This window comes from Camponotus floridanus, unplaced genomic scaffold (assembly GCF_003227725.1).
Source record: "Camponotus floridanus strain SB8 unplaced genomic scaffold, Cflo_v7.5 scaffold28, whole genome shotgun sequence".
Classification (NCBI taxonomy): domain Eukaryota; kingdom Metazoa; phylum Arthropoda; class Insecta; order Hymenoptera; family Formicidae; genus Camponotus; species Camponotus floridanus.
Window position 1 is genome coordinate 173,133 of NW_020229414.1, and position 15,557 is coordinate 188,689.

The 15,557-nt window shown below is 32.4% G+C and overlaps 2 protein-coding genes across 6 annotated transcripts in view; one reads left to right on the forward strand and one right to left on the reverse strand.

The window, feature by feature from the left end:
- The window catches only part of LOC105250748 (regulating synaptic membrane exocytosis protein 1), a 138,370-nt gene that overhangs the window by 90,989 nt on the left and 31,824 nt on the right, over window positions 1–15,557 (reverse strand). For all 5 annotated transcript variants that reach the window (XM_025409670.1, XM_025409669.1, XM_025409672.1 and 2 more), the window contains exons 2-3: window positions 12,605–12,932; window positions 184–292 (exon numbers count right to left, since the gene is read on the reverse strand). In XM_025409670.1, the coding sequence (XP_025265455.1) occupies window positions 184–292; window positions 12,605–12,643 (148 nt within the window). In that variant the 5' untranslated portion in view covers window positions 12,644–12,932. The remainder of the gene's footprint in view (window positions 1–183; window positions 293–12,604; window positions 12,933–15,557) is intronic.
- Window positions 1–15,557, forward strand: part of LOC109609849 (cytochrome c oxidase assembly factor 3, mitochondrial) — a 134,015-nt gene that overhangs the window by 71,403 nt on the left and 47,055 nt on the right. The window lies entirely within an intron of this gene.

The window sequence follows — 15,557 nt, forward strand, 5'->3', positions numbered from 1 at the left end:
TTTCTCTTCGCGTGCGTATAATTTTTTTCTTAATATATGAAAAAAGTAAATTTTCTAAATATTATTAAATATTAATTCATATATTCATAAATCTATTTCATATGATTGAAATGAAATTTGTATGATTTTGCTATAATAAAAATGCAAATTTAATGCAAATATTTAGGAAAAAAGGAAACTTACCGTTTCCTGTGGCCATGATGTTTCCCAGTAATCTGCTCAAAGTTTTTCCACTCTCTTCCGGCGTAACTGACCCCGACGCACCGGTTTCCGGTTGCGTCATTACATTCATCTGTAATATAAATAATATTTTATTGCTTTACTTAAGAGAACTATCTTAATTGCACAATGAAATCTATTCTCATGGTTGTCATAAATATATTAACTAATATTTAATATCGTTTTTAAATATAACATTTAAATATTTATATTTAAAGCTTTGAAAGTAAATTTTTAAAAATATCGATGACAGATTATTTATGTATATACTAAATTATTTTCTAAATTATAATATTATGTATTATATTATTATTAAAGAGTTAAAGAATTCGTAAATTTAGAAAAAATAAAAATATTTTAGAAAATATATAACTGCCAAATCATGATTATAATATATACAAGCTTATCAAATGATTCGCTGGAAAACTCTAATAATGGCCTAATAATGCAAACTTAATAATGCAATATTTGAACACGAAGCACTCTACATTCGTATTTACTTGTACATCCTTGACCCAAATGTAGATATTAATTAATAACTGATCCGCACATCTCTCTCTCCCTCAGGCATTTCAACAGTAACATCGTCAAACTCCGTCAGTGTGATTATACAAAGAGGAATCAACTAGGAGCAATTTGAAAGGGAGTCGAGAGTTAAATACTTTTCCCTCTAAGCGAAAATTCTTATCTAGTACTAAAATTGGGGCGAAATATGCGACTCTTTGGTTTACGTTTCATTAAAACGTTATATTACAGTACTTTACAAGAATTATCGCCGTGGGGCTAAACTTGCGAACCTCGGAGATTTTAATCAAGAGTCATCATAGGCTCTCCTCTCTCGACAGGATGGCAAGAATTCTCGCGAGCTTACGTGCGCATTATTTTATGCAAAACGTGTGAACGAATTAGCGAATAGAGATCATTTTATCCATTTTATCATCTCGACATCTCGTAAGTTTTATATTTCAATATTTGACATTTCTAATAATATATATAGTGAATAATATCTTTCTCGCAGTTGTTTGCGAGATTTATATAATCTAAGAAGCGATTTATATAATCTAAGAAGATTTATATAATCTAAGAAGATATTTAAAAAACTGTTCACAGCAAATATGCACCGCAGATTTTACGATGATTAAATTATTGATTATTTAATTACTAAAACATAGTTCCGAAGTTATGAAAATGATATTTAATTATTGGAAAATTATTCTCTTTTTCTATATTCTAAATTTTTATTTCTAAATTTATATATTCTAAATTTTATACCAATTTTACATTTACAAGAATTTACAAATTTACAAAAATTTACAATAATTGTTCAACAATTTTTATAATATTATAATATTATAATATTATAAAAGTATGAAAGCTAACTTAGTAAAATAAAAATAAAAAATATAAACAACATTAAAGGCTCTCGAAATTAACAAAATAAATTAAAATATTGATAGGCCATAAGGAGCCAAACGCGGATGTAAGGCGTGTTCTTTTTAAATAATTATCCAAGAGGACGATCAAATTAAACGGTCATCTTTAATACCAAACGTTTCGTTCATCTTTAATACCAAGTTTTTCGGCTTTCTCATCCGAGATTTCATAAGGAGAATTTCGAATTCATTATTGACATTCTCTTGAATAATGGGTATCCTCTCCCTTTTATTTTCAACACAATTGTTGACCGACTTAATATTTTATTGCATAGATTCAACAATAGATTGGATAATACTTTGACTGCAGATAACAATGAGGTTGACGGTGTTGATGGAGGGGGGAGGATCTCATATTTCAATGTTCCGTACGTTAAGAACTTTTCCGAACGTTTCCGACAATGCGTTAGAGATCTAGATGTGAAACTTTCCTACACTGGAATAAATAATTTGCGCCGTTTCATTAAAGTTGGCAAAGACAAGTTAGATAAGGACTCTCGCAACAACATAGTCTATAAGATCAACTGCATGGATTGCAACGCTTCCTATGTGGGACAAACGGGACGTTTGTTGAAGACCAGGCTCAAGGAACATAAAAAGAACCTCACGTCTGTCATTGCCGAACACAGAGCTCTGGATCACACGCTCGATTTTGATGGCGTTGAGATTTTGGATGAGGAGGCATTTCTGGGGAGGAGATTGATATCGGAGATGATCCATATTAAACGTCAAAGAAATGCATTAAATCTCCAGAACGACACCTTAAAGCTGAATGCTTCTTGTCTATCGATAATCGATAATATATCGAAGATTTGATTGCGATTGTTGTACGTTGATTGCTTTCGTCCTCTGTACATGCGGTACTGTTATTATTGATTACGCGTAACTGTCTTTTCACCGTTGGCAGTTAAATCTGTTGTCTAATCGGCTATGTGCGCGCAAAGTGTTCGTGTTCGTCTTTGTCACGTCTTCTCGATACCGAGTGAGCTATAGTTGCATATTTTTGACTATTTTTTTTTATTTTTTGTTTTTTACGACGTTTTCATATTATATTTATTTGTTTAGTGCATCGCTCTTTGCGCCTTGCACCGTTTAAAGAACCATGTATGTCTGGCTTCCTTCGAGTTGACTTGCCTTGATGAGCTCGCGTTTTCTCTCAACGATCATGCACGTATGATGACTATGTTTTTTCCGTATTTTATTATGATTGACTGCGTTTTAATGTATATATCTCATGTGGTTCCTTTTTGTTTTGTTCAGAATCACTGAAGAAGGCTCGAATTGAGTCCGAAACGTTTGGTATTAAAGATGACCGTTTAATTTGATCGTCCTCTTGGATAATTATTTAAAAAGAACACGCCTTACATCCGCGTTTGGCTCCTTATGGCCTATCAATATTTTAATTTATTTTGCTAACTTAGTAAATTATAAAATATAATAAATCTTGCTGTGTATGTTATAATTTTAGATACACAATCAATTATATTTTATTCTCCTTTTGGTTTCTTTTCTTTTAAACAAGACTAGAAAACTTCCGTGTTATGTTTCGTGCTACTCGTAGAACAAATCCAAAGACATGAAACGGCCAAATCCAATTTCCTTTTTTTTCGAAAACAAGAAACTCGAGTGCTTATTTTCCGGAAAACTTTCAGTCAGCCAGCGTCATGTACTTTTTCCAGAGCTTCGATCTGGCCACGATGACCTTTGAAGTATAGGACGATGGTAAATATCTTTGCAGAAATACAAGCGAGTCCCATGCAAAAGCCAATCTCGTAATCGAGATGTAAATTGCATCGCATCTGGCCGATTGCCAATTCTCTTTCTCTCTCTCTCTCTCTCTTTCTCTCTCTTTCTCTTTCTCCCTCTGTTTCTCTCTAACTTCATTTTCTATCAAACTCCGCTTTCTGTTTGTGATGCGCTTTCGGTATTCCGCAAACTTCTCTTGCCCGAGATACTCGCCGCCACCGTTGTTCGCCTCTATTCTGCATCTATGCATACTCCCCTTATACACAAGCTATTTTTTGAACATTGAGCGTGGTATAATACAAGGCCCCGTTCCTGGAGTGATTCCAGTGGTCCGAAACAGTCGGTTGGACGCTCCCATGATTTGATTTGGGCTGCTGCTAATGAAATGCGAATATATATATATATATATATATATATATATATTCGCATTTATATATATATATGTATTGGGAATATTAAACGCTCGGCTGACCGCACGTGGCTCTTCCGTCCTTGTTTTTCTGCCTGCGCGCGTCATTTTACAGATCAGCACAATTATCGAATCCGATGTGCATTTAATTATATCGTATATAATTTCCGACAGGCATCGTTGATTTTATGATAACAGGATAATACCGAATCACGCTGTTATAAACAAATTTCTTGTTCGAGTTGCGGATTAGAATATCCGAAAATGAAGATAGATTTTGAAAGCACCTAATATATTTGACACACTATATATATTTTAATTAATCGCGCGGCGCTGCCCGATTGCCAATAAATTCGTTCTTGAAATATTGGATTCACTTTCACGTCACTCAGATGCATCGCGCGTTCAGATTATATATATTACATTATTAATCATTCAAAGTTATTACGCCTGTGCAACACGCTGTTACGCAGCTGTTCAAACTATTGTATTGTGTTTGTCGTATCACACAAAGTTTCTTTCTCGTTTTCTATTTCAAACTTATTGTCAAGATTATCACGAAATTATATAATTTAAAAAAAAGGGAATAAATTACAAAAAAAAATACATTGCAAAGAAATTGATATGCGTTTGGTTTTATGGCTCTTAGCCTTGCTAATTAATTTATAATTATCCACGAGTAATATACTCGTGCTGAAATACTCAGTACATTTTCATCTCTCGCGAGTTGTCGAACAACGACCGCATTATCGATAACACGTGTTCGCAAACGTTATGACACGCGTAACCGAAGTTTCGAGTTCGTAATCATCAACCGTTAATGAATTTAATTGACGATATTCTCTGTTCTGCCATTATTTATGGTACTTGAGAAAAAAACGGGATATGGTTGGAAATTTCGCGAAAATATGGATTCTTGCAAGTTACAATAATCATTATTCCGTGAGTATTCCATGAGTATCATTTATGTAATAATAATTGTAAATTTTTGAATCATTGCCCTTAATACTTTTTCATAATACATTTCCAATACTTTCTCTCTACAAATATAATATTTCCAATCATTTTAGGTCCGAATATATATGTGTATAGCATGATTAATGATGATTTAAAAAGTATTATTAAAACATAAATATTTTCGCGATTCAATATTTAAAATTAATTAATATCTTGCATAGCTCGTAAACGTTTAATATATAGCTAAACGCAACTGTTGCTGTAGAATGTAACGGAGCGTAAAAGTTCACGATTTCCATGCATAACGTGTAATTTACGACACTGGAAGAAGTATAATCGCATGATAGATGAAAATGGCGGTGCGCCCATGTTTGCGTAGATACTCGCGAAAAGTCGTGCTCGTTCGCTTTCCGACTTATCGGTCACCCGACCACGGTCATGATAAATAATCGTATCAAGTTGAAAGCGTGCGAAAGGAAAATCCGCAATGAGAAAAAGAGTGAATAAAAAGAAAGGAAAGAAAAAACTATGCATCCAGTACTGGGAATTGAATTTTGTCATCGTGGCTAGGTAGCGCGCATTTAAATTGAAATAAATTAAGCATGTATTCACACACATATTGACGACGAATTTTACGCCAATGTTTACCAGAAATAAAAGGATAACTTTAAAAAGAAATAGAGATTTCTGTCTAATGGAAATATTTTTTATTTTGTTGCGAATTAATAAATCGTGCATTTTAATTAGAAAATCGTCGACAGCATGACTTATTTCACAATCTTAAAACAATTAGAGTATTTAAATTTTTATATTCGTAATAAATTCAATTTTTATAATGAACATGAATACGCAAATATTTTTATATTCGTAATAAATTTAATTTATAATAAACATGAATACGCAAATGTTTTTATTATGTGCAGTTCTTACCGAACTTTGATACGCATTAAAATTAGATAAACCAAAAAGACACGTTATTCTTATTTTCATATTTTTGACAAATTTGAAAACTAATATATTATATATGTCATGTTTTACATTGTACACGAAATAAAATTTTTACGTAAAAAGTGCATGAATAAAATATGATGCTTGAAAGCAGCTCTTTACAATTTTATCGATAAAACATATATTGGTGAGCATAAAAGCTACGATTAAGAAAAAAAACAACAGGGATAAATGAAAATGGGGGATATAAATGTTCTTTCCGTAATACGATATTTTTTACGCCGGAATAGCCCTACAGATGACAAATGATGTGTGGTCGATTCTATTGAAAAATGGTTTCTGACAAGGTATTAATATATGACATTCACAACATGTGTTTTCTTCGATTTATCAGAAACCTTATGTATTTAAAAAACACGATTGAATCTAAAATGACTGGTTTCGATAAGAGCAAAAAGTTCGACTCTTTTAATGCAAAAATTTTTTGACGTACACTGGTACATATTTCATAAATGCATGAAAAAAAGTGATTTCTAATCTCGATTTTTTGAACATTGGGACACAATTTATTCGTAGATAATCCTCGCGTATTTTCGAGACCAAAATTAGATCAATTGTAAAATTTTTTATTAGCAATCACAAGTTTGGAAAGAGATAAAAGAAAGGGAAAAAATATTACCTTAATTGTTGAGGGTTGGTATTAACGGCCGAAGTTTTTAAGACTGTAATAGCGAAAGTTGGTGCTCTTTTACTGGTACTACGCTTTTATCGCTATTTTTACGCGAACGCAACCATTAAATGTGCTTCGCCCAGTATAATAGTGTAATCTTTCCTAACTTCAAGTTTCTTAAACGGGCATTTTTCTTGAAAATACGATCTTTTTATAAGCAAGTTGAGTAAGTAATCATGTAGCAAGGTAAAATGTCGATTTAAAAAAAACAATGATAATAATTATAACTGTACGATATTTTTTCATAATTAAAGCGTAATAAGATCGTCGTGAAGATAACTTAAGGATTATAAATGATAATTAAATTACAATATCAAAACCATATACTTAATTCTTTATAGTTTTTCGTTTCTTTCGTTAATGACAATTTTGAGAAATTGAACAAATATAAAATGTTTATAAAAGATTATCTCGACAAACTATTTAGAAATAAATATAAATCCGCATTGTGAATTTTCCACGTCTTTTCTATCTAAAATCTTTATTTATTTCACATAATGGAACGTGTATAAACACATATGTGAATATAACTTGCGCAGATAGGATGTCTTTTAACTAACTGTAAATAGCAATAAAATATAATAAAAATAACTAACTGTAAATAGCAATAAAATATAATAAAAATAATAGAAATTTATGGACATCGCGAAAATAATTTAGATTGATTTGCCAAAGAATATATGTGCAAAATTACAATTTGCACCAAGAAGCATGCAAAGCTATTAATAGGCAAACTTTGTATTCGGATAGAGGACCAATTCACTTGATAGCTAATGATCAAAGGATAAATTAATTAACTGTTGAATAAATTACAAGAACAAAGGTAGTGGTAGCAGGTAAACTTGTTAATGACACGAGCAGTTGCACGTCATCATCGGAGGCTTTTAAGCTGCTTTTGACACCTGTCGACTTTATGGCGGCAACTAGGGATCTCGCAAAGCTGGAATAGAGTCATTATCAGGTTTTGCACTTTCGAACTTGATCGAGAAGCGAGATGGATTTCTTGTGATCTTTCGATTTAGCTTACGATACATAATTTAAGCTTCTAAATGTCAGAACGTGTTTGTTGCGCCAAACATTGGATTGACGCGAAGTTACGTTTGTACGGCACGTGTCAAAGCAGAGCTATCGATTTTTATGTATCTCGTAAAAAAAAATACGTAGGTGTAAAGAGAGCAATATGTATATGTGTAATCAAATATTAACGATTTTGTTTATTTTAACAGAGATGAAAAGCTCGCTTCTTTGAAACGTTTTTGAAGATGAAGATAATTTTAACGCAATCTACTTTGATAAGAAACTGTTAATATTACATCTTCACAATATTATGTAAGTCATAATCGGGCGTTGGAATTTTGGACACAAAGAATTACGTAAAAATAATTAATCAACATTTTTTAATTGTACCTTATTAATTAATTTCACGTCGAAACGTTTTCTGATGCTTCATCGCTCTTTCGCGCGATATGACACTAATTTAATTTATTTGTTGGAATGTGATATTATGTGGTATAACAACGATTTAATAGAATTTCAATGATCATAAATTGCACGTTGAAACGCAACAACGCATTTTATCGCCCTCTTTCATATGACACGCTAATAGTTCATTCTGATTCACGATTTACATAGAAAAATGCGAATAATCGCATTTCCAATGAATTAGGGAATAGTTCCATTTTTTGCTAATATGGAAGATGATTGTTAATGAAATTACTCGTCGAACTCGAATAACGACATAAAAAAAAATGCGTTTCAGAATTTACGCGATAACGCGATATTGACGAACATATATATTCTGGATATTTCGACTTTTCGTTTCTATATAACATTGTAAATGGTGTGTAAAAAAGACTTTCCTATGTGAATTTACTGTTCAGGAAAATGTACTGTTTTAGCAAGAGAAGAAATTGTCCCGGAATACAACTCTCGGTAAGACAATCTCTTAGATTAGAAACGGTAGCATTGAAAGTCAAGTAACAATATTGACCTAATTTGATTAATCTTAAACTAGCGTCGACATAAATAATAATATTATTGCGTGCATTAAACGTCTCAAATTCAACAAATTATTTATTACTGTAACGATTTAAATATGTAAATATGACAAGATTAAATATGACAAGATTAAATATGACAAGATTAATAAATATGTAAATATGACAAGATTAATTTCGCAGATATAAAGAACTAAATATCGCAGAAGAGTTGCAGGGAAATAACGAAATAAAAAGCGCCGAGTCAGCAATAAGTAAATTCCTAGCAATCGTAACAATACGCGCAGCAATATAGCATTTCTTATTTGGAAATACTGTATTAGGTATGATCACATATAATTGAGAAAATATCCGTGCGTGGGTGAAGCGTATTTTTATTTTCTGTAGAATTTCTACGATGTCAGAAAACGAGAAACTTCCCGCCTTTCACAGGATCCCGACCTTTCGTATTCGTTCCCGAGTTGCTCGAGTTTCTTGCCTGCGTTACAAGGAAACGCGTCGGCGGAAAATTTCGTCGGAACGATCACAAAATTAGATGTTCGACGTTCGTGATATTTTTCGATGATGAAAGAGACGAGCTTTCGTGCACACATGACGGTGTCGTTCTGAAAATGACAACTTGCGGGCGATCCGGTCATTACCACTGATACAACTACTTTATCGCGAAAGTTTGTTAATAAAAGTTTTACTTTACTTGACATCGATGGGGTGTGGGAGGCGAGGGGGCGAAGATTTAGTGATACAACGGGCGAATTCACACCCTTGCTAAAGAAAAGAGAGACACTAGGAAAAAGTTGAAGATTCTGATTCCGCTGGAGAATAGAAATAAAGATGACTGAGAGGAATATGCTTTTAACAAGATTGCGCTTTGACGCGTCGTTGGCATTTTGAAGAAATTTTAAACGAGAAATATTGAAGCGAGTAATTGAAAACGATGCGATATAATAAAGTTATTTGCGAAATGTCGTTTTACATAGAATCTTCTCAATTTTGAAATATAAAAATTCGATAACTTTTTTTACTTGTGACAGCTAGTTTTGTTATTTCTGTACTGATCGAATCTTGCGAATAGAAAATACACGAAATATGAAAAACTTTAATATATAGTAAGTAGCACGAAAAATATATTAGAGTAATATTTCCGTTATCGAATATTGCTTGGACATGAAAGGAATATCGTACCCTTTTTTACGTATTTCACTCAGCGCATATTAGCAATCGATCTCTTCTCAAGGTTTTACGTACGTAAATGTGGTCGGTATTTTTATACTCGCGTTGTACAATATTAACACACAGTCAGTGAAATAAAACTGTCTGATCTCCGATGTAATCTTGGCGGCGCCAGATCCCGCGCCGACGATGAAAGTAATGGCGGTGTTCGAAAAGAATCGCCAAGAGAGGGTCTCGCAGTCATAAAAAGCGAACCTCCCGGTCGTATCACGATCGACCTTAAAGGCCATTGTCGAATATTGGGACTATCGGGGAACAAATAAATAATCTCGCGCCCGGGGCTCGATAAATTTTGAAACAAACGATAAATATAGCCGTATCCTCTTATATGCGGGGGATCAGCTGAACCATATCGCGTAAGAGGCGAGAAAAAACACAACAACCTCTAAAAAAGAGAAGGTAACGCGCACACGATATTCTTTTCAATATCCAAATTGGAGTATGAAATTTTTATGAGAAGATTGAAAAAAAATGTATTAGAAGAATAAATTGAATATTAAAATTGTTTAGAATAAGAATTCGTATAAAAATAAAATTTTATATTGTTTTATTAATATGTTTTCATTTAGGTACAAATGCTCTTCGAATCATATGTATTAATTGTAAAAAAATATTTTCATTCTTTTAAATATTGCGAGTATTAATATTTAGATAAAAGCACTTTGCTCTCATAATTTTTTATAAAACACAAAATAATTTAATTTAACAGTATCATGGATCGAAATGTAAAAAACATTAGGAGCGAAATGAATAATAACAATGATGTATCTGTGCTGCAAAATTTCGCTTTTTGTAATTTTACATTGCGGGAAAGAGATAAATGGCGAAAAAAGTGTCGAATAAAACAGAATCAAGTTGTGTCAAATATTTAAATAAAGATAAAGAAAATATTCAGTGCGCAATAAAAATCAGCGAACCGTGTGACATTCAATATCTAGTGGAATGTTAAATTTATGACAATAGCGACGACCCCGGATATAATTTTAACTATATTTTAAAAATATGCAGAAACATCTCCAAAATTATTTATTGCAAAAATTAATGTATCAGATTATTTTTATCTTACTATTATTCAAGCAAGTAACGTTAATTAAATTGAAAGTCGCAAAATCATGTGAAATCAAACAAAGTCAAATATTTTTCAGGTATTTATATCTCTCTTTATTGATATAAATAAAAATGTACGAAAAGTGAGGAGAAACAGTGCGGAGAGAGATGATACAGCGAAGAAATTCCAAAGCTACTGTAAAGCCGAGAACATAGAAAGCACAGAGAGGACCGACGCACAAACATTTTCAGTAGCACCGACTGAGAGGAACACCGCGTGCAAAAGCTTTCATCTCATCAGGCTGCTTTCGGAAAAGCGCGGACACGGCGCAAAGAGATTTTCTACAAAGAAGCAAACACATACATATATACACATATGTGTGCGCGTGCAGAGATACACAGACTATGCACGATTAAGTTTATACGCAAGAAGATCAAGGACATAATCCTTGTGTCATGACTACACGTGTCGCGAGTGCAAGCTGTTTTATCTTTTTTTAGATGTTTTAACAGCAAGTTTGTCGCAATGTTAATCTTTTTGTCACAAAGCAAATTTAATTAAAAATTTAATTTGCTTATAATAAACGTTCAGAGCAAATAAATTTAATCGATTATATAGATTTGTCAATGATAGAAATGGAAAAAAGACTAATCTTTTTATCTTTTTTTTTAATGTAATTATTATCAAAAAAATATCGAATTAAATAATCGAAAATGCAGAGACATATGATTTATCACCTCAGTTTGATATATTACGTTAAATATATTTGACAATGACACAGTGCAATATTAATTTTATTATTAATAAATTTTAATATTCAATTTTAATCATGTCTCACGCCATTATATGAAATGGCATATATATACTGTAATATCATGACATTAAAACGTGGATTTTGGTATTTAATTATGCGAATAGTCAGATTACATGGCACGATTAACGTCAAATGGAATAGCTTTTACTGATCGAGAGAGTGAAAATAAACGTGTTGAAGAAAAATTTACAATTCTAAAGTGTGACTTTTGCCACAATCGATTTGCACACGAATAAATGCTTTACAGTGCCATTGATCTCGAGACCGAGTCTCCTATATCTATATATCTGTATACCTTAGAACCTGACGCCTGAGAATCTCGAGATCTTAGAGGCAGGTCTGGACAGATATTAGAATCGTCCGTTCCGTCCGCTCCGTATTTTCGGATCGATGCCAACTGTTGAATATTCGATGCGCCGCGGATATTCGCGAGGATGATGAAACCGATCGTTAAATAACCAGTCGCGTACTCCGGGCACGATCTATCGATTACCTAGAATTTTCTATTCTGATTCGATTCATGCAGATCTCGCTGTGCAACCTGCGCGGCTCGGCTCACGTGATGTAATTACGGACGTTTTAGTGTATAATTCGCATCTGCATGGCTTTACATTTCATTACGTCTAAAAATACTCGATTGGAAATGGTAACGTGACGTGACGTGATTTTCATTCGCATTCCAATCGCGAATATCGAATGAAATCCATATTACCGGTGTGTCGAATGTAATTATATCGTAGAGTCTTTGACAATTAGCATGTGTAATTCATATTTTACTATAAATCTGGCTTTATTTTTTCGTTATAAATTAATATATTATTAATATATTATATATTAATATATTATATATTAATATCGTGTTAAAATCTCAATTTTTTTTTTAATTTAATTTCGACGCTACTGCTATCAAATTTGTATTCAAAAGCGATGCATCGAGTTTGGATAAATTATGTAATAAAAATTCCACGAACGAAATCATTTCACAATCACCTAAAAAAATTAATTTCTTTGCCCTATATATTAATGAGTGATTTGTGGCGATTTCAAAATTTCACACGGAACATTGTACTTACCTTCTTCATAAAAGATTTTAGTGCGTTGTTGCTAAACATCCTGACGGCTTTTCGATCCCGTTTATTCTCAATGGAGGAAACAGGGGATCCCTAAGTCCCAATCGCGTCTCTCGTCACTTCCTGCTGACCGCTGTTGATTGCCGGCATAAAGATCCGTATCTGTTGCTGATTCACAATCGCGGATCTTGGCTCACAACATTCCTGTGACAGAGATGTAGAATCTTGTTTGACGACAGCTGGAGCCATGTGGCTCGCCCTCCTGCCGCGAAATCATCTCCCGTGATTGTTATCGCTCGTTCTCAAAGTGACATGGAAGCCTTCGTGTATTCTGAAAATCAAGTGTCAATCAGTTTAATGACATACGAATGTAATGCCTCGAAATAAAAATGCGCGTCTATAACATTCACACTGTAATACGATATTTTGTTTAAATAAATTCATATGATAAATGATAAATACGAAATATATAAAAATATGGATATGATATGTAACATATAATATATAATATCATATAACATATAATATATAATATATAATATATAATATAATAATTTTTTTCTAAATTATAAGCCTTGATAATATATTTCATAATTATCATCCCATCAAGCATTCTACATTTATTCATAAATATATTTTGTTTGCTCCGAGCGCAATAAATAGATCTTCTATTTTCAAGGAAGAATATCGAGGTTTTCGCAGAGTTCTCGTATCACTTTGTAGTTTGCAAACAATACTCTCGTAGCTTAATGTTAGTTGCTTTGAAAGGAATGTTTGGCCGAACGTAACCTCGTTAGAAAGTTTAGACAAACAAATATTTACCAGCGTAAATTAATATCTGGCTTTGTTTCGTCGCGCACATGATGTTAGTTGCTGAGAGCAAGCGCACGTCACTAGATGATTAATCTCAATTTTCCGAACGAAAATTGAGGAATAAAATTTTGAATATATAAAAAGATCGTTACATTAATAATTTAATTTCTAAAACATACTCTGACTTTATAGTAAAATTATATTATTTTATAATGATGATATATAATCCTCTTTATTCTCAGTCTATTATTAACGAAAGTTAATTTTTATTCAGAGTCGCGCAAGTTCTTCATAAAAGTTGAAACTATTATACTTTGATAAAATAACAGAGAGAAGCTTGCTTGGTCTTCTTTATGTTTTATATTCTATAAAATTCAAACAGTCGCAACAAATCCACACAAAGAACCACATATAAAAAATAATAATTAAAATATTTATATATTTTAACGAAATATTTTCAATTATCGAGAAACATCGTTAAAAAATCTTTAAAAAAAATTCTCTCAAATATAACTGATGGAATTATAATTACGAATATTTAAATTTAAAAACATCACAGCATCCAAAATTAATAATATAGTTGCATGAAACATATTGTTTTTCCAAGTTTAAGATAATTATTAGTGAGCAAAAATACCACAATTCTCTCTCCCTCTCTTATTTGAATAATATCAATAAAAACATAAATAAAAACCTTAATTAGGCAACTCTACTCGACAATATGGACAACTGTGATTTAAGACAGAGGAAAATAAGATGTAATTATGAGACTAATGCGTTTGAAATTGCGCGACTTGAAGTCATTAAAAATGAAATTTTCTATCGGAAATTGCAAAAAGAGAGTATGTATCAAAACGAAACTTGCTAAATTTAATCAACATACTGACACTCTACAATATGTGTACTCCTCATTAGCTGTAATTTCAATCAAGGAAATCATCCACGCGGTAACTAAGGGCCCTTAATTCCCGAGCGTAGTTGATATCACGACGGTATTATAATTATGAATTCAAACTCCATAACGCTGCTGTAGTTGTCGAAACTAATAATAAATTTATACAAATTTACATATGACGTGCTTACACATAATTTCACGTGTACACATTTCTGCCGAATGTAATCAATAATTCTTGACAATAATGAGATATTTATAATTAACACAATCTGTACTTGTGTTTTTGTCTCAGCTACTAATTACGTTAACATCATCATATTAAACACTTGTTAATAATAACTAATATTAAATAACAAATTTAAATTAATACATTTTCATAAACTATAGACTTTTCTCTCTCACATTGTTAATTTATGAAGTTTGCAATGATATCATTATGTGCAATCAGTGAAGATAATCGCTTTCAAGAAATGAAATAATCCTCGATAAAATAAAAACAGCTTGTGACTTAATCACATATTTTTTTATTGTAAGAAATATTTCTCGTTGAAAATTTTTTCAGTGCAAATATAATCTAGATTTTATCAGGTGTCAATTTCGAATCCGAAATATTTTTCAAACGATGGATTCCGCAAAATTCATCATTTTACAAACACTAATTAGTGCTTTTGCGGGCATTTGGCAAGTTTGTCAGCTTCAATTTTTGGTTCCACGAACTGATTCCGCGGCAAGAAGCCCCGATGGTCTCACCGCATGCGCTTTGAAAGCCGCACTCACTCTCTTCCGCGTTCCGCGGATCGGACAATTAACCTGTCGTGCGGTAAGACAAATTTCGGGTGCAACCGGTTTTCATGGCTGCGTGAATCATAGTAATTGCGATGTAAATGGCTTTGTTAACCATTCTGTTCAACGGAATTAACGCTGCCGTGTTTCGCCATCGCACTAAGTACGTCGTTGTGACCGAAATTTGTTATTGCCTCTGGGTTAGAATTTTCGCATAATATTACGTGGTCTCGCTTTACATATATACTCCATAGTACGAGCAACAAACTGACGATATCGGATATAAACCTGCATTAAGAATACAAATGTTGGCCGTAAATTAATTCGGAATATTTTAAATAAAATGTTTTGTTTCTAAAAGTGCCTCTGGGTTAGAATTTTCGCATAATATTACGTGGTCTCGCTTTACGTATATACTCCGTAAAGTATGAGCAACAAACTGACGATATCGGACATAACCCGCAT